Source organism: Cyprinodon tularosa, unplaced genomic scaffold (assembly GCF_016077235.1).
Source record: "Cyprinodon tularosa strain WSP-4 unplaced genomic scaffold, ASM1607723v1 ctg306, whole genome shotgun sequence".
Classification (NCBI taxonomy): Eukaryota; Metazoa; Chordata; class Actinopteri; order Cyprinodontiformes; family Cyprinodontidae; genus Cyprinodon; species Cyprinodon tularosa.
In genome coordinates, this window is record NW_024039015.1 from 441,314 (window position 1) to 462,538 (window position 21,225).

Genomic DNA, 21,225 nt, shown 5'->3' on the forward strand with positions numbered 1-21,225 from the left:
TAGAAATAAGTAAAAATGTCTTAAATTAAGTGTATTTACCCTTGATATGAGTAGGTAAATGAGATAGTTTGCCAATGGAATCAGTATTTTTACTCTTAAATAAGATAATTAGATAATAGTCACTTTAAATTAGACAATGCAATTGTGTTTTCTTATTTTAAGTGTAAATTATCTTGTCCCATTGGCAAAATGTCTCTGTTATCTCCTCAATTCAAGAACAAATGCACTTATTTTAAGAAAAAATGAATTATCAAGATTTTGATTTTTTGCAGGGTATGTCTCCGTTCCTGTTATACACTGCAAAAACTATCCAAAATTAAGTAAAAATGTCTTAAATCAAGTGTATTTACCCTTAATTTGAGCAGGTAAATAAGATAGTTTGCCAATGGATTGAGTATTTTTACACTTAAAAGAAGATAATTAGATAATATGCACTTGAAATAAGACAATGTAATTGATTTTTCTTATTTCAAATGTAAATTGTCTTGTTCCATTGGCAAAGTGCCACATTTACCTCCTCAATTCAGAATAAAATGCACTTCTTTTAAGAAAAAAAATGATTTATTTAGATTTACATTTTTTGCAGTGTAGTGTTGGATGTAAGACCAACATTTTTCATGGAAAAATTACAAATACACCAAAGATCTAATCAATTTTGGCTTTCCTTGAAAATCTAAGTGTGTTTAACTCCTTTTCAATTAAATTCACAGAAGAAAAGCTGTACTGCCTGTCACATGACCCCTGCTCCCAGGGATATGAATGATGTATGGGTGAACTGTGCAGAGAGCAGCTGAAACTTCACACATTAAAAAGCAAAACATTCAAAGCAAACGTCCAGAGTTTGCTGTATTAAAGAGGAATGTGAATAAATGTTAATCCCAGGAGATTAACATGTCCTATTATTTAGTGCAAGTCCAAAAATGATTAAATTAGTCCACAATAAAATGTCATCCCAAAGCTAGCAGTTAGACACACTTGATTACACTTGAAAAACGATCTAGAAATAAGAAAAAAATTCTTAAATTAAGTGTATTTACCCTTGATTTCAGTAGGTAAATGAGATAGCTTGCCAATGGAACCAGTATTTTTACTCTTAAAATAAGATAATTAGATAATAGTTACTTTAAATTAGACAATGCAATTGTGTTTTCTTATTTTAAGTGTAAATTATCTTGTTCCATTGGCAAAATGTCTCTTTTATCTCCTCAATTCAAGAACAAATGCACTTATTTCAAGAAAAAAATGACTTATCAAGATTTAGATTTTTTGCAGTGTGAATCCATAGAATCAAAGATTATAGGATTTGCTATGAATCAGTAGAGATTATTTAAATTCTTTATCAAATTTCAAGCAGTACCTCCACACTTTATATTCTTTAACATAGTAATGTTGAGGAGAAGTAACAGACTTTGTTCAGCCGAACACATTTTTATTATTTATTTGTATATTCAGCAGTATTTAGCATTTATCTCTGTGTCACTTCCTATGATCATTGCATTTTTTGAGAAATGTGACTTTAAAATCCTCTAAATCCAAAGTATGTTTCTTTACGCTTTAGCAAATACAAAAAAATAAAAGTTCAGGATTAAAAGCATGCTGACACAGCACCACTAACATTTCCTCCTCGCACATTGTCAGGATGACATTTATATTTTCTGTCTAAAGTTCTTAAAAGTCGAGCTTTTGTACATGTAGTACTCCTTTAGAGACCACTGTCCAAAGAGTGTTCAACTGTGCTGTTTAATCACATAACCCAGTAATTAAAGGTTAGTCTGCTGCACCGGTTGTCCAAACACACAAGGGAGAGAGAGCACTATGGATGCTGCGGTTCATTATGTGCTGCAGTCACTTTTAACTGGACATCCAATATTTGCTCCTTTAAACACATGTTTAGATTCCATACAGGTCAACATTTTACCATCAAATTCAATCCATTATCCACTGACAAATAATTTTTTTCTTCTGTATTCAATCAAAATGAACACATTAAAAGACAAAAAAAAGCATCCTGATTCTATAGATTCATATTTAGTGACCTTGTGCTGCTTTAATATATAATTAGTGGGAACAGGAAGTAATATATACTGTACAGCTGAGCCCAAAATCATTAGCAACCTGGAAATAATAAGTATGCAAACATATGTCTTCTAACTAAAGCTGATGTTAATGTTTGCTAATGTTGTTAATGTTGATGTTAATGCCGGCTTCCGTAGCGTCGGGATCGCGCACGTGCGCGCTTTCAGGGGTGATAATAAATGACAAGATTTGCTGGAAGTCTCATATTAAATACATCAGCACTAAAATATCTAAAAGCATCTCTGTAATAGCCAAAGTAAGATATTTTTTAGATTACAAATCACTCCATGCTCTGTTCTGTTCTTTGGTCTTACCTCATTTAATTTACTGTATAGAGGTATGGGGAAGCACATATAAAAGTTCACTAGAGCCACTGTTCATATTGCAAAAAAGAGCCATGAGAATAATTCATAAAGTTGGATATCGAGAACACACCAACACACTATTTATAATGTCTAAAATCATGAAGCTTTATGATATGATAGAATTCCAAACGGCACAATTTCTATTTAAAGCTAGAAATAAGCTGTTACCAAGTCACTTGACAAATTTGTTTTATGAGAGAGAGGGGGGGTATGATTTAAGGGAGATAACTAATTTTAAGATTCAAAGATACAGAACTGCAAGGAAAAGATTTTGTATAACAAATAGTGGAGTGAGGCTATGGAACAGACTGAGCATGGATTTGAAGCAATGTCCAAACATCAACCAGTTTAAAAACAAATATAAACAAATGATTTTTACAAGATACAGGGAGGAGGGGGCTTGAGGGGGAATAGAACTTGCTCTGCCACTATGAATTAAAATCGATAAGAAGTCAAGAGAGATGAAATAATAAAAAATAAAAAAAAGTGTGAGAGAAAAGGGTTTTTTTGGTTTATGGATATGTATGAATATACGTTTACGTAGATAGAGATATGTGTATACTGTCTATAGTAATTGGGGTGTGTATGTATATGCATGTATGTGTGTATGTGTTTGAGATACGGGTGTATGTGTAAGTATGCATGTGTGTATATATATGTATAGGTATCTATGAGTATGTGTATGTATATATATATATATGTATATATGTATGTGTGTGTGTGTGTGTGTATATATAGATATGTATGTATGCTTAAACATTGGTAGATGTTAATATAGAACAGGGGTAGGATTTAATAAGTTTTATTACTTCTTCCTACTCCTTTTCGAATATGATGGGATGTACATATGTTTTTTTTTCTTTTTCTTCTTTTTTTGTTTTGTTTTGTATGACTTTATTAATTTACTTATATTTGCTTTTTATTAAGTGTTCGAAATAAATGATCAATCATTCAGGAAATCCTATACACTACTGTTTACGCTCTAAAAACATTCTAAATGACTTCGTTTCGAGTAAATTCTGGATGCTACCCACTCAGGAAACTTGGAATACATTGGACGAGCAGTATGGAGGAATATTGAAAAGTTTTTTGTGGACTTTTATGGACCTTTCTGCCTCGGGCGCTGGGCACCTCCATTATTTGAATGTCAGCAGACAGCAAGAAGCCTCCCAGATCTCCAGATGCATTTGAGATATCAAAAAAGTACTCCAGAGTGTTGTTCAGCATGGGGGTGAGTAGAAAATGAAGGCTAATCATGTTTTGGGTGTACTATTCCTTTAAGCTGTGTAGACTGGGTCTATTTCAAGTGCAGAAAGCATACATTTTCATGTGAGGCTTTATAATCTGCAACATCTGTCGTAGTGCTAGGTGAAAGCCTCTATCTCTGGTAGAGGCTTTCATTATTATAGCCCAGGTTCATGTATAAATATAACTTAGTTACACACCTATGTAACAAGCCAACCTGTCCTCTGCTGTATCGCTTAGTCAGCGCCTTAAAACAAGAGTATTGAGCTGATGATGTTCTGGCCTTTTTGGTCTACAAAGCCTCCCTTAAATCTTCCCCTTTTTTTCTTTTATTATTAATGTAATTTTTACATATGCCTGTTTCATTTCCAAACAGAAAGAAAACAAACTTGTTGATTAAATAAAATGATTTCTGGGCTTACTGCAGAGTAACTTGTCAAGCTGAGCTGTGTGTGTTGGGAAACATGGCCAATGTGCTTAAACTCATGTTGCAAAAAAATATCTGTAAAGAAAAATTACAGATTTGTGTAGATTCTTATCAGATCCAATTTAAAGTAACAAATATTTAGGACTATGTTGTTGAAATTGTTAAAAAAAGGAACATATATCTACGAAAAGTTAAATGTTGCAGCTTATTTATAAAATTCAACAGGCAGCAAAACTGAGCAGGATCAATTGTAGTCTAATGTCATTGTTTTAAACTAACTATCAGTAAAAGCCTTTACTTTGATGGTCCAAATCTATAATGGGAACAAAAAAAAAAATCTATTACCGGTACTAGGGCATCCTTAGTTGGTTCAAACACAGGAGGTTTTGCCTTTTTTGCAAAAAGGTTGGTTTATGTCTCTTAAACACCCCATAAATGTAACTTAGCATTCACGTGTGTTCAGAAAAAGTCCTCCTCAGGACAATAAATTACAAATAATCACCTTGTACTCTTGCATGACAGCCCTGCACTTGGCAAAGGACAGTTTTAATTAGAACGCTTGGGAGCCTCATAAAACATTTCCAGTCAGGACCTCTTGACACTAGGCCTAGATCTGCAGATGAAGCATCGCTAAAGTCATTGTTTTTTACTAAGTAGTGCACAGACAGCCACATACACATCTATGCACATGTTAGCTGTCTATTAGAAAGATACTTCCAGCCCAGGAGTGATTCTTGGAAAGGTGAAAATAATTAGAGAAACTGCACCATTTATCTACAGTTGTCAACATAATAAGCAGAAGATCTACAGCTGATACATTTTACCCTTGTTGCAGCTGATGGCAAACATGATTGTGGAAACTGGTGAAATTACACCAGGGACACAAAGGTCAAAAGGAGAATATAATAGTGATATCTTTGGGGATGTGTTCTATAAGGGAGCTAATAAGCTCTTTAGTTACTAAAACCAAAACTCAGGTTCAAATCAAACCACCTACTTGACAGTTTAACCATCGTTTTGTTTCACCAGCTCCTGAAAGTCTCTGTCTCAGTGGTACTAAAGGATTCTGCAGAAAGTCCAATCTACAAGTTTCATATCTATCAGTCATCAAGATGCTCGACTACAGCTGCTCATTATGGTACATTGGTTCTATTCTAATTAAAATTCTTATCAGTATAATGAGTTAAAAGAGCACATTCTAAAGATGTAGACTTATTTAAAGTGCATTTAATGTTGTACCAGCTGTTTACTTTGTAAAAAGTGACCCTAGCTATTATTGTGGCTTATTTTCAAGCTGTTCCTTATCTAACAGTACCAGAGCAAAAACAACCACAGGCATCAAAACCTGAGCTCTATGGATGCAATTACCATTTAAACTAAACACCAGAACTCATATCTTGGCTAAAATCAAAATTACTTCATTCAACTCAAAGATCCTGGAAAAACATGAGAACATTTCATGCATTTTCTATTTTTTCCCCTTTTTGTTTGTGGAATAATCAGAGTGGAGAGAGGGTGACAAAAATAGTAAATATTATAAAGGCTTTCCAAATAATCAGCAGTTATTCACAATTAATATGTACGGAAGAAGATTAGGGCCACTGGGGTAAAAAAAAAAAAAGTTAACGGATTTTTAAATTTTATTTCAGTTTAACATGGGAAAAAGTCAGAAATGTGTCAGAAATATGAATTTTTATTCTTAGAATTCTGACTTTTTTCTCAGAATTCTGACTTTTTTCTCAGAATCCTGACTTTTTTCTCAGAATCCTGACATTAATCTTAGAATTCTGACTTTTTTATTTTCAGTATTCAGTCAGAATTCTGAGAAAAAAGTCAGAATTCTGTCTTTTTTTCGTCAGAATTCAGACTTTTTTCTATGGAAGAGGATTAGGGCCACTGGAAAAAAAAAAAGTATACTGATTTTTAAATTTTATTTCAGTTTAACATGGGAAAAAAGTCAGAATTCTGAGAATAAAGTCAGAATTCTGACTTTAATCTCAGAATTCTGACTGAATTCTGACAATAAAAAAAGTCAGAATTCTGAGAAAAAAGTCAGAATTCTGACTTTAATCTCAGAATTCTGAGAAAAAAGTCAGAATTCTGAGAAAAAAGTCAGAATTCTGAGAATAAAGTCAGAATTCTGAGAAAAAAGTCAGAATTCTGAGAAGAAAGTCAGAATTCTGAGAAGAAAGTCAGAATTCTGACTTTAATCTTAGAATTCTGAGAAAAAAGTCAGAATACTGAGAAAAAAGTCAGAATTCTGAGATTAAAGTCAAAATTCTGAGAAAAAAGTCAGACTTCTGAGATTAAAGACAGAATTCTGACTTTTTTCCCATACTATACTGAAATAAAAAAAAAAAAAAATCAGCTAACTTTTTTTTTTTTTTTTTTTTTCCACTGGCACTAATCCTCTTCCGTAAAAATGACTACAAACTCACACGTGGATAAATATTTTCAAGCATGGAAAATGGTCTAGAGAAAAAAGACGGTTCTCCAACAAAGGAAATGGATGCCATGATGGTTCTGTTTAGCAAACCTTAGGGGGATTTCCCTGGTAACATGACTGTCACAGTGGCCTTGGTCTCATTATAAGTAAAAATAGCCACTTATGGCTGACTTTGTCCTAAAGCACATCAACACTGATGACCCCCCTCTGCTCCAGTCCTGTTTAAACCATAACAGAAGTTTCTGATCAGAGTGTGCCAAGTGGCAGTAATGCAATAAGTTAGCTGAAATGTTGGAGCTTAACAGAATTACAGTTAACAGCTGAAACACATTAAAGTCAATTTGATTATGGTGATGATTAATTAGTTTGGGAACACTGAATTACACTGGGATTGTGCCTCAGAGAAATTATGTTGGGGTTTTCTCATTATCAGGACATTGCTGTATAATTTTAAATAAAAATATAAAAATATATAAAAAAATATAATTTTAACCTATATTGTCTAATGTTATAAAAAAATAAAAATAATAAAGTATTCATACCCCACGAACGTTTGTAAAAACTGTAATCTTTTTTCAGGATTTTAAGTCATAAATGGTGCATGACTGAAACGTGGACAAAAGAGAATCCTACATAGTTTTTAATCTGTTTTACAAACAAAATCTGAAAAGTGTGGCCTAGATTTGTGTACTGCAGCAAGCTATTTGGGGTATATAATTCTAGAGATTTTGAAAAAATGTAAGACCATTTTGCTTTGGAAGACATATATAACCTAATCAGAGTGAACTGAGACTACATAGGACTATTTTGAACTGAGAATAACACTGTTCTACTAGCTGAGCTGTGGATCTCTCCTCATCATGGCTGTCAAGTCTCCCGTTTTGGAGGGGAAACTATCATATTTTACGAGTTTTTCCTGCCGCCCTCCCATATTAGCAGTCCCCTGTACATTTCCTATATTATTATATAAAAAAATTATATATATATAAAAAAATGATGATGAACATGATGTACTCCTACAAACGGACTGCCAATAGCATCGCAAGACAAAATCTGATCACCTAATTGGATTTTCCAATTAGATGACTAGTATTTATTTTAGAATTGTTGTACACTGGTCTTAAAATATAATGGACACTGGAGCTTTACTGAGGTAGTTGGACAGATTGCAGCAGATGTCATAAAATTTCCAAGTTTATTTGAAGTTTAATTGAACAGCAGCATTTTAGTAGATCTAAAGTTGTGCAAAACTATTTCAATTTTAAAATGATGGCTTTAACAGCAAGACAGTCAAAGTGTTTGGCGTATTTTTATTTAATTTTATTAACCTAATGCTGGTTTAAATTTCTCAAGAACTTTACCAGCTCGCCTCATTGATGTAATCACCAACGGTCTCAAAACTTCACAAAGCAGCTGGATCTATGCTCATATGAAATGACACTATTACACTATAAATTTAAGCTAAATATAGCAAAGTGGGTTGAAAACAAATGCATGTCACACTTTTCAGATTTTAATTTGCAAACAAATTTTAAAAAGGCAGGTAGATGTCTTGTTTTCACTTTAAAATGATGCCCCAGTTTGCATTGATTATCACATAACATAGTGATAAAATGCACTGAGTGTGCAATAGACAATGTGGGAGAAACTTAAAAGGGATCGAAATATTTTTACACGGTTCAATCTACGCCTCCTCAACTGTTGAATTCCAGGATAAAAGAAAGCAGCTGTCATCAGAGAGATACTCCAGTGTCTAAGACATGAGATGAGTCCCAACCCCCTCCAGCCATTTGGGAAGCCGTCCCATATTATTGAATCAGAGCTGTTCTTCCTCCTTGTTACCCGGAACAAACCCAGATAGATGAGCTCTTAGACTTTTAGCGCCACCTGGCTGCATTCATCTCTGCAGCCCAAAGACCTGTGAGGTGAGAGGGCACACTGACCGTCTTCCTTCTCTATGATTTCCTCTCTCTACCCGTCACACACTGACACATTTCCCCCCTCTCTGTTCCTTGCTTCATCCTTCCTTCTCTGACACTTTGGCCTATTGATTTGACTGGAGGAGAGATCATTAGTTGATCCCTTCTGCCATAGCTCTAAAGCCCATACATAGATTGCGGCAAGTAATCACTTTAAGTACAGACCAGTGAAAACCAATGCCTTTATGCACACCAGGGGACTTCTGTGCCATTCTTCACCAACTTTCCACCATGTTACAGGACTGATTCCCACATCAGATCAAATCGATCCCAATATTTCAGCCTGATGACAATAGCTTACCTCTCTGAGCAAGAAACAACTAAGATGTCAACGTTTATTAAAGATTTCAATGGAGCAATGGAGCTTCAAACTCCGGAATTTCAGAATTTAACTTTATACCAGAATTTCCCCATTGTGGGACAATATTGGGATTTTTTATTCTATTCTATTGTCATTACATTGTAACAAGCTGAAAGCTCAGGGACCCAGAGTGGAGACACAGTGATTGAACCGGGTACTTGCAACCTTCTCAGAGCACAACCTCACCGCTCTAACCCCAAACTATCAACGACATCTCTTGACAAATGTATGTAAATTGTTTACCATGAAACTAAAAAAATCAAAGGGGTAACAGCTTTTACTTTACATCTATATCTTAACCGCAAAAATTCTTTATTTAACAAGCACATCTATCACCATTTTATTCTAGCCTACCTTATAACATGATGCACTGCATCTTATTTAACAAAAGCCCCTCTGACAGACTGTTGCAGTGGCACCTCTTTTGACCCTGATAATCATGACAGATTGGTACCAGCAAAGATCTGAAAACGTTAAAGCGTCGGAGCCACCTCTATTTTCTACTCTGTCCCATTCCTCCATGGGACAGGAGGATCATCCTTAAATGTTCTGGACACAAAGTTAAAAGGGGTCTTGCTTACTCAGACAGCAGCATATATACATATATAAGAAAAGACATAAACCTGTATGTATGAGGACAGAAGGGTGAGAGCAATCTCTTTTAGAGACCAACTGGAACAGCTCATATATCTGAGTCATCTATACATTGGCATGTACTTATAAGAAATTATGTGGTTTCTTATTTTTCTGTAAATAAATGTAAGTCCTGCAAAATAAAGAAAATGTCTTTATGTTCTACCTCTTATTATGACTTTTCTATGTAAACAAAGTAGAAGAATGTGTGATTTAAAGGCCTGCTGGTGACCAATCCATTAGAAACTGAACAATCCAATCTCTTTTTCCAATCAGTAAATGCACCATATGCAACCGCTTCTGTAATGTGCTGAGAGCAGATATCATCAATGTGGATACTGTTGTTGGGTGAGCTACGTTCACTGTCAGTGAGCTGTTAAAAAACAACAACTATGAAGAGAAAATACTAGCAGAAATTATGAATGTATAAACGTAGAGTTACTGTTAAACCATTATGAGATGTCAACCAGTCTCTGTCTTAAAATACATTGAATATAAAACAATGGCAGCTTTCTGGAAATCTCAGAATTGAGGTTAGGTGCTCTGTTAACATAAAAAACCTGCAGGATGCTAACTGCTCTAACAAATTTAATGCCAACAGAAGATGCTCCTCCATGATCAATGCTGTGTGTAATCATCTTTAATTATATTACAGACAACTGACCCAAAATGGTCAGGGGTATCATTACTGAAGTTAGTACTTCACAGAAATGCCTTAAAAGATATCTAAATGTCATACAGGTATTGTTGTTTTTGTTATAAAGAATACATCTTTTTGTTTTTGTTTAATTATACCAAAACAATACATCACGTACATGCGTGCATCATTCATGAAACAAAAGCAAATACAATTTAGATTTAAAATATTATCTTATATTGTAGCTGTATATGTTTTGATACAATATAGATCTATATATATATATATATATATAGATCTATATATATATATATATATATATATATATATATATATATATATATATATATATATATATATATATATATATATACACATACCGGTATATGTATATATATATGGTATGTATATGGAACTACATGGAACGCCACAACCAGGTAGCTGTCATAGTGTACAGGAATATCTGCCATGAGTATGGGCTGGAAGTCCCAAGGTCAAAATGGAAGACACCTCCTAAGGTAGTTGATCCTATGGGACTTCAAGATCCAGACTGACAAACAGGTGATGGCTAACCAACCAGACATCGTGTTGATCGACAAACAGCAGAAGAAGGCAGTAGTGATAGATGTGGCAATCCTAAACGACAGGACCCGAGCAGCATCAACACCAACTCAAATGCTTGTAAGTGCAAACCTGCTTGGGATTAAATTTGATTCTGATTCTACCAACTGCAGGATTCTGTGCCTTAAACTCAACTCTATACAGTTTAACAAGTCCAGCAGACGGGCTGCAATCTTCCGGTCCAGATCTATGTGTGACTAAGACACCTGTTCTTGGTGTGAATCTGGTCGAGATCAAACACAGAACGCTTTAACCACCAGTCCTAATTTTCACCCCAGCATGAGAAACCCACACCTAGTGACATTTTTCAATTACAGACAGCAGAAAGCTGTGTGTGATCTAAATGACCTTGGATGGAAATTTGATGATCCATGGCCTTGAGTGTCCAAATGGGCAATGCATCTCAGCATAAAATACCCTTCACCTTGAGTAACTTATTTCACTTTAAATCTCTGTGAATGTTTCTTTTTTTACAGCTATAGGCTTTGTTGACTTTATCCTCTTATTTATGGCAATTCATAATCTAAGACATATTGAAGGTGAAAGCATCATGATAAATAAAAAAAGGGGAAGCAATACTGTCTAATTTGAATCAAGCAGGATGCATTACAATTGGACTTGATGTACAAAAGCTTAATGTATGCACCTGTGAACTGGAGCTGTCAATAATTCAGTCAGCTAAATGAATCACCAGCATGTAAGAGCCAGCTCACATAGTTCAGAGGACGTCAAGGCAAACGAGCATTTCAGCCAATATGATACCACTATATCAACTTAAAGGCATGTGTCACCTAATCAATACAGTCATTTCTTTAGTTTTAAAATAGCAATTACAATTTTTATATTTAATTCAGTGCCATAATTATGAACAAAGAACATGTTATACTCTTTGTTTTCCAAAATGTCACCTATTTGTATGTGACATGTCAGAGCATTCAGAGTGTTGCATCTCTTAGCTCTTTTAACAGAACCAAGGCTGACAGTACTAAATGTGTGCAGGCTCATGCAAGCAATCACTTCTGCAAAGATTTTCTATTTGTACATGGCTGTAACTCTGTCCAGGCAGTTTAGGTGTGCAGTGCCACAACTCAAACCCTGACGTCTAACCTTCATGATTCAGTCATTTAGCAGGTTTAGATATACTCCACATCAAGCTGTCAGTCAAGCCCTAGCGGCTGTGTGTCTCCTGACCTCGCAGAGCCGATCTCAACATCTGTCCTCTAACCACTACTGTCACATCTCGCACGCCATGCAATATGTCTGCGTCTGCCTGAAATAACACCCAGAAAAAGACAGAGTGGAAACGGCTACTCTCTGTCAGGCCTGCAGACATTTACAATCATACTTTTTATGTCCAAGCGAGAAGCCAATTTTGACACACAGTACATTTCTCTAAATTAAAATCTGGAAATAAAATGAAGATGGTAGTTTCACTGCACAGCAATGGTGTTTTACACCACAGTCATTTTTACACAGTATTTCAAATTGCTGGAGAAAAAAAAAATATTTTTTTTTTAATCTATCATTTTTTTTATTTATTTTTTATTTATCCTTTATTTAACCAGGTAATACCCATTGAGATTAAAAATCTCTTTTGCAAGGGAGACCTGGCCAAGATAGGCATCAAAATTACATCACATCATTACATATGTATAAAAGACACACACATAAAAGCCAAATATGCACTTACAATAAAATTTCAATTAAAACATTGACATGTGAGGGAGTCTAACTCAAAACATCTAATTCTCAACTTAAAAGTATTCAATTTCCTTTTTTTAAATGTGAGTGGATTATATTACCATGTAACAGCAATAGTTTGTCTGATTTAAAATTGGGTATCAGTAATAATAGTTGATACTCAGAAAAAAAAAATATATATATATTGGTTTTGTTTTGCAGGATTTAGTCTTTCTAATTGAATATTTAGTTTGATTTAATTGTAGATATATCCAGGATCTCAGTTCAATATATTTGCTACTGTACAAATATGTCAATACTAGTTGGTATGACAATAAAGTTCCATGAGTCCTTGATCGATATCATCAGCATGTCAAACAACAAAAACTCTCATGATCTCGCACTGATGCCTGGTCTGATCACACACCTCCTTAACTCCGCCCAGTTCTCATTAACTCTCACCTGATGCACCTGCATGTGTCAGTATATAACCAGCCTTCAGACCAGTCATCAGTGCCAGATTATTTCGAGCCATTAGTGAGACTTATTCTAGCATTCTTAGTTCTGACTTTCTGAGCCTGACCTGTCTGCCTCTTGACTTCTGAGCCTGCCTCTTCCCACCTGATTATGATTGCCTGACCAGTCTTCCGACTTCTGCCTGACTTGACTACCTGCCTGATTTCTGTCCGTTGTGTACCGACCGGATTAACTTCCTAAATATTTAACCTGCCTGCCCTCGTCCAGCCAGTCTGCTGCTCTGTGAATTGAACCTGGAACTGTGAACCTTTGGCATGTCAACGGCTCTGATCTCCTGACTCCGACCATCGACCACATCCCCTGACTTAATCTTTGGCTTCACTCTACACTTCATCCTGCTCGTGTTCATCTGCACGGTTCTTACCAAATTCCTTTCCTCCGACCTCCGATACCCCTGCGTCTGGTACTCTCTGAGCGGCAACCACCTCACTGGGTTGGCAACCCACCTCCTGGACTAGAACTGGACATTAAGACCAGATTAGTGACCTACACGTTTGTGTGCAAGCACTTTAAGCGAAACGAGGTCACTAACCTGTTTCCACTTTAGACGCTTATGCCACCCGCTCTGCTTCTGCTCTTAATAAACTGTTAAACCTAAACTGTTTGTCTGCCTCGAATACTGGGTCCACCTGTTCTGAGCCTAAAAAAAAACGGCATGTATTGCACATCTGACTGGATGCTATCATAATCGTGCTACAATCAGGATTCCCTTTCAATAAGTTAGCATTTTCAGAGCTTTTGGTGGTTATATATTATGGATTAACTGGTTGGAAAATATTTGAATTTGTCTTTCCCAGCTGGTTTATCCGGGCTGGTGAAGTCTGGTCAATGCTTGTCATAAGTAACATTTTCTTTTCATTTCTAAAGTAATGAAGATATAAAAAAAACTCTCCTCAATTAGATAAGTTTTATTCAAAAGTTCTAAAAGCATCACTTCCTGTAATATATGCGCTATAACTGGTATTGTGTTTTAAATCAAAGGAATTCATGAAAGAATGTCAGTGCTTCTGCCCTAACATTGTGCTATTTGTTTCTAAAACTTGAAAATGCAGCAAAAATGATGCTTAAACTTAGTAATAGAAAGTGCAAAGTGATTTTGCACTTTTATGCTGTGCATATTCATGATAAGGTACAGAGGATAAGCATTGATCGTCAAGGTCATAACACCAATATATATGGATGTGAGCCAAAAAAAATCAAATTAATCTAAAAACAAAGATTAAAATGCAAAATAAATCTTACCTCAAATTACTCAAACATATCTGTTAGTTTAAATATAGGATAACAATTTCATCTGTAAGCTGAGTTAAAACTTTATGCTCCACCAATTAGATTTCAGGTGCCCTGTTTGACTAGTGTGAGTCAGTGTTGTGTTGGAGTTATAAATATATACCCCAACCCGTCCAAAATCCAAATAGAAGAAGTGCGTCAGTTTAAAAGATGAAGAGCTGTCAGAGAAACCAGGCGCAGGTTAATAACTCAGAGGCAGACTGAAGACATTGGAGGAAAATATCTGACATTTTCTTGTAGTGAGACGAGACATGTCAAAGATCTGAGTGTGCTGAGCTTTAGCAGTGATAGTTTCCAGCACTGACAGCCACTCCACCCACCTTCCTAAAACTTTTTCACTTGCCTCATTTCACTTCTACTCTACAGGAGATACATGCCCTTGAAGCTTCAATAGTAATTAATCTACAATTACTGAATAGGTCCTGATCAGAACATCCGTCTGCAAAGCTTGTAGAATAAACAAATGTTAACTATGTGGAACCGATTCAAAGAGAAATACGTTTGGCAAACAAACAAAGGAAATAAAAAATTAAAGGACTGCAATGGAGAGAGAGAGGGGGGAGTTCTGATGGCGGTAAAGTTTCAGGGGCAAACCTTATCGATCTGGAGTCTTAATTAACTGACGGATGCCTCTGACTCAGTCTGTGATCTTCTATGATCAGTGCCAGAGTGGCATCACTCTTGAGGGATTTGGAAGGGAGAGGATGGAAAAGTAATAGGAGAGTGGATAGACGAAGGGCAGAAGGGCAAAACTCCACAATAGAAAAGACCAGAAACTCACACTCCTTTAAATTATGATGGATTTATTTTAATCAAATGCCTTATTTGGAAAAAAAAATGAAATAGGTAGGTGGTTTATAGAAATATGTAAAAATATTCTACAAATCTGACCACAAGCCCTGTTCAACAAACATTCATGAACCTGCTGAGGGCTAAGAAGGGAGGAGGGGAAACCCCTTGCCACGCTCCATCATTCCTCACACTGATGCAATCACCTTCAGCCTCTGAAGGTGGATATGTGAAAGGTCTGTCAGCGGTGAGATGACAGCAGTGACTGGTTGAGGATTGAATTGCCAATTCTAATCTACCTAAGAAGCCAAGATCTCAGCCCACTGATTTAATTCAGCCAGAATTGAAATTGACCCAAATGAAACCAGTGGAGTGAAGTGGAGGTAGGGGGGATTGGGGCTGACGTTAATCCCTGGGGAGGTTTGAACAGCGAAATGGTGCCTCTTGGAATGTGAAGAAAAAAGATTGGGCTTTGAAAATGATGTTCCTCTAGGCTTAAAAAGAGGGAGGTACAACACACATTTCATAAGCTTTGTTGTTAGCGTCAGACATCAAATGTATGCGGTTAGCAGGCAGAATACACGTCCCATCAATCTAGTAAACATAAATAAAATAAAACTGACCGTTGCGTGCAGGTACATTAGCCCGGGTTGTAGGCGTGTTGTCCAAGCTGTCAATAGATTCATAAACAAACTGAGAGTTTGGATCGTCATTGTTTTCTGAAGGAGACTTAATGGGAAACTCCAACATCCCTGGGCTAGCATAGGCTTCCTGAGAATTGACAGACATGGAGAACAAGAGTTAGTCTTTTAACAACAGTAGGGAGATTGCTTATAATAGGTGAAATATTCAAACAGCTTTAATGTGTAATAACCACAAACTTTAATGTACCTTTCTGGTATTTTACCTGAAAGGCCCCAAAGCATGATAGCTCATGTTTAATGAGAAAAAAAGAAAATGAGAAATTTGTTTCTCATTTTTATTTAATCAAAGCCTAAATGTAGGGCATGCAGTTGTGTATTGCCCATTTTACTGTGAAATCTTTAATTATATCAAATCTATTGATTCTGAAAATATTATGATAGGTAAATAGGTTGTGTAAAGATGTTAGTGGACAATGGGACATGACTCTGAATGCCATGGATGCCCATTAAAAGTTCAGATATGAATGAGACTGAGAATATGTGGTAAAAATACAAAATAAAACAAAAATAAAACAATTGTGATACCTTTCTATCATACTGGAAAGTGCTTGATAGATTTTTTTTCTACCAAAATTGAGCAAACATTTCCTTTTATAGATTTGTATAGCTAGTAATATAGCTCAAAAACATCATTCTAAAAAAAGATTTGCTAAATATAAATGCACACAACACTTCTCTATGTATTTGGAAAACATGATTTGTATTTATTTCATTCATTTTAAAAATTATTTTGTATATCAAATCATATTCAAAACACAGCATGGCTCTCTTTCAAAGCACCATGTATGTTAATATATCAGGACATTCCCTTTAAAAAATTTTCTGCTAAAGAAAACTTGGTTTATGTTCAAAGAGAGATGAGGCGTCTTTCACAGTGTAGCTTTTAAATGCTGGTTAGCAACATTATCCCAGGAAATTGTTTTCCTAAGACATAATCTAACAAAATAGAGATAAAAAGTGACAAGTGCATGATGTCGACTGCTTTCTTACTAATAAAAGAAACTATTCTTTACCGCATGGTTCTCATATTGTGTCATCCATATTCAAGAAAGATAGAACCAAGGCCTGAGTATCAATCTCAGCTTAGCTTGGTATTTTCCAGTTCAGCAGTGTGAAACTGGTCCAGCAGGAGTCCAAGCTGGATAAAGCTCCATGGATTTCCCATAGGCCAACAGACAGCTGTCTCTGACAATGAGCTTGAGTCAAGGGACCAGTGACATTTGCCATGTGGTCGATGTTCTGCACTGCTGATCTCTGAGCCCACCATGAACTTATCCCACAAGCCACCCCTTATACAGGGAGATGTCTGCTGTGACTCCACTATACCATGCAAATGTTGAGTTTTAACTGATAACAGGTTATCAGCTACTTTATTTTTGGACAAAACCAGTGGAGTGAGACATTAGATGCAATTCAGATGAAAAATAAAAATAAAAAACCTAGAATCAACTCCCAAACATGCATCTGTTTCCCTCACAACCTGTTGTTTTAATATACTTCTACAGCAAGCTTTAAAGCAGGACACCCGGACTGGAATTGAATAGACCTACTGTCCTGGGGGCTTCATCACAAAGGCGAGTTATAAAAGCAGCGACATGTTAGGAAAAGAGGAGAGTAAAATCAAGAGAACTTGGACTTTAGTGTAAACATATGGGGCGGGACTGTAGGGGTTTTGCAGCCGAGGCCCCAGAGAACCGAAGCTGTTGCCAAGTTGTCTAGCTGTGTGAGCAGTATCCACCACTACAGGGTCAGGGGTACTTATTGGAAGTTTAATAAAAATAAGAGGTTTAACGTGGTTGAAAGCACAAAATCTTGTGAACAGCGTGTTGATAACAGCAGAGAGGGAGAGGAGCAGTGCCTATGCACGGCTGGGTCAACACAATTACAATCAGAGCCATGGCTGCAGCCAGCCTTTTAATAAAAACCATCTCCCTGGAAAAATGAGCCTCAGTAAGGTTAAATTGTTGAAATTAAGATGCAATCAACTTCCTTTCTCCCCTTTATTTAACTGCTTTCTGCAGTTTTCAACATGTGCTTAGCTCTAGTTAGTCACAATACATATAGAGGAGAGACAGAGGGGTTTGAGCGTTTACTTGACTAGACAGGGATTTCTAGAAACAAAGCATTACCTGGCATAACCTTTTTTTGCATGATAGTGAAGTTCAAAGAGGAAAAGGACATAAGGTTACCCTAAAAATAATAATGTATTTTTTTTGTTGTTTTTGTTTTTTTTTGTTACCAATTTAAAGACATTTTGCTTCCTATACAGGAAGCTTTATAAATTTAAAATGTCATAGTGTCGAGTTTGAGGTTTTATAGAATGGACCAAAAGCAAAGCCTTGTTTTGGCTTAGAAAACCTGCAAGCCAAACCGAACGAATCGGTCCGCCCCTTAGGGAAGGGCTGTCGTCTGGGTTCTTTGTTAGCCTGCAATACCCAAAACCTGTCTATGTTTTTGAGTCCGGTGTCCGGTGGTCTCTTTCCAAAAAAGTGAAAAAAAGAAACAATCCACTGGACTTTATTTTCAAGTTTGAAGACATTTCACTTCCCATCCAGGAAGCTTTTTCAATAAAAGAAAAAAAAAACAAAAAGACGGCCCATTCCTAAGGGAGCGTTTATCTGGTTCAATTTACATGTTTACTAAGCCAAAACAAAGTATTGTTTTGGTCCACGTTATAAAACCTCAAACTCAACGCTATTTCTGACATTTTGAATCGAAAAAGCTTCCTGGATGGGAAGCGAAGCATTTTCGAACTTGGAAACAAAGTCCAGTGGATTGCTTTTTAACTTTTTTGGAATAAGTGTTACCTAGATGACTAAGAATCTCCACAAGCATGGCTTTCTTATGCATTTAGCCATGTTTTAATGCTAAATGATCTGTACTTGTATAGCTCTATATCGGCGGTTTTCAAAGTGCGAGGGAAAAAATAAATATGGATTTAGGACAAAGTTGGAACAGTGGGGTGCGCATGTGGAGCGGGGATCAGTGGAAATGTTTCCCACCTTAGAGGATGTTTTGGCCAGAGCGGGGCTGAATGTGGAGTTTTTACAGCAGGCTGTCTGCGCGCATTTGGAGGGGATGCGCAAGCAGTTAGGAGAGTATTTTGGAGAGGAGACAATGGCCAGTGGGTGAGAAACCCATTTTCCTTCCCCGTGACACTCAAAGATGGACTTTCAGCAGGAGAGGAAGAGGCTCTGGCTGAGCTGAGCTGTGACATGGACTTGAAACAGAGGATGAGTGACGTGTCACTTGCGCACTTTTGGCTGTCAGTAGGGACTGAATTTCCACAGCTCTCAATGAAGATCTGATCAAAATGTTTTTGTTAAGATGTGAAAACACTGTTGGTATCTCAAACATTAAACTCATAATCTCAGATGTAACGTTTGTTTGAGAAAACAGTTGAAAAGTGAGTTTGGGGTTGTTCTTATCATTAGAAAAATGAAAAAAGGGCGTATATGCCATACAAAGGCCCCGATAAAATAATTAAAATGGGAGGAAATGTTTTAAAATGTTCATATAAAAAATTTCATTCAGATAGTGTCATTTTAAACGATGAGATTGTTCTAAAATAAAAGCAATTACGAGGTGTTTTGTAGTGGCATTTGTTTGTGTGTGGTCAGTCATTTACATCGTGACGGTGGTAAGCTACATGGTAGCCACAGCTACCCTGAGTCTACTACACAATCTGCACCACTAGGCCCTTGGTAACCACCCAAACCCGACAAGGCAGTGTTTCATCCATGGACACAATCATTGGATGGATGCTGGAGCTGAAACTGGCAACTCACTGTTTACAGGACAAACTCCTCAGCTACTGTGGTAAGATTTCTACAGAAAAATGAAGCACCACTAAAAGAAAATGGCAAAAAAGAAAGCCACTGAAGAAAGAGATCCATAAAAAAGTGCCATGAGCCATGGAGAGAACATGGCAGAGAGCAGGAGATGAGCTTGAGTCAAATTAATGTTTCACAACAGCCAAATATTAACTAGAGGCACTGCTACTTACTGACACTAACTTTTACGAGCAGAAAGATGTGTGTGTATTCTAGAAATGTTGCAGTGATAGTCAAATAGCCTTATAACTCATGAGGGAAGTAATTTATATATGTCAAAAAAAAGATGCAGAATTTGATATTCCACACGTTTCTTCCTAAAACTGAAATGAGAGTTATACTTTATTCAATACGACCCACTCCTGTTTCACAAAGCCTGGCAATGAGTCAAAAAGAAGAGTAAAACTGACAAATATGGTAATTTCCACTTAACGGCCACTTCATGCAAGACTGCCTCGTTCATTATAAAGTTGATGAATGAGAGCTGAATGCCTCTAACAGGGCCACAATAGGAGGTGCGGTTCTTTCAAAAGCAGCAGCGGATGCCATCTGAGAGCCAAGCGGAGAAAGCAAGCCCAGTGGCCATGCATGCGGGGGACCAGGTGGAAGCAGAGTCGCATACCCAGGCTGATGTTTGCAGTAAAACCTGACTGCTCAGTGAGAATGGACTAATTGTAAGCTATATTTCATCAGTGAGTCAAACAACAAGACCCCAGCTGGGTGTTTTTAACTAATAAGCCTCATCAGGCTGGTCATGGTGAGGGACAAAAAAAAAGACATTTCTCTTGAGCTACAGTTACATAAAAGGGGATTCATATTTATACCCTTCAGTGTCTAACAGTAAATACTTTACTGTTTCTATATATGTAGAATGAATATCTTGGAATGGGTCAGAAAATGCAGTAATCAACCCTGTTAGGAACTCTTATTTGCCACCTGCACTGCAAAAATGATCTCAAAAAGAGAGTAAAAATGTCTTAAATTAAGGTTATTTACCCTGAATTTGAGCAGGTAAATAAGATGATTTGCCAATGAAATGAGTATTTTTACTCTTAAAATAAGGTATCTAGATATTATGCACTTAAAATAAGACAATGCAGTTGTTTTTTTCTTTTTTAAGTGTAAATTGTCTTGTTCCATTGGCAAAGTGTCTCACTTAAATCCTTAATTCAAGAAAAAATGCACTTATTTTAAGAAAAAATGACTTATTTAGATTTCATTTTTTTGCAGTGTGAGCAGTGGGTTTGTAAATCCAGGGATATTTTTTAGACTCCACTAACCCCTGCACACAATGACGCAGTCAAATATCTAAAGGTTTTAACTTTGTTATCACAGAGAGATAAGCTCTGTTGAGTTTCAAGAAGTAGAAATGTTTCCTGGTTTCGCTGCAGGAACTGCAAAGCTGAGCTGCCTGCTTCATAAATTCAGCCCAGAGGGATTTCTTCCAGATCCTCTCCAGGATTCAAACTGTGTCTGTCATCATTTATAAAAGTAAACTCTGAAAGTATCTTCTCTGGAGCAGTAAGAAAAATTCCAAGAGAAACCCTGACAGCATAAGAATAATGAAAAAATAATAATAATTATTAGTAGATTTTTAAAGCT

The 21,225-nt window shown here is 36.3% G+C and overlaps 1 protein-coding gene across 3 annotated transcripts in view; it reads right to left on the reverse strand.

Moving 5' to 3' along the window:
• Positions 1-21,225, reverse strand: part of LOC119787944 (partitioning defective 3 homolog) — a 502,126-nt gene that overhangs the window by 219,993 nt on the left and 260,908 nt on the right. For all 3 annotated transcript variants that reach the window (XM_038292032.1, XM_038292030.1, XM_038292033.1), the window contains one exon: positions 15,710-15,857. In XM_038292032.1, the coding sequence (XP_038147960.1) occupies positions 15,710-15,857 (148 nt within the window). The remainder of the gene's footprint in view (positions 1-15,709; positions 15,858-21,225) is intronic.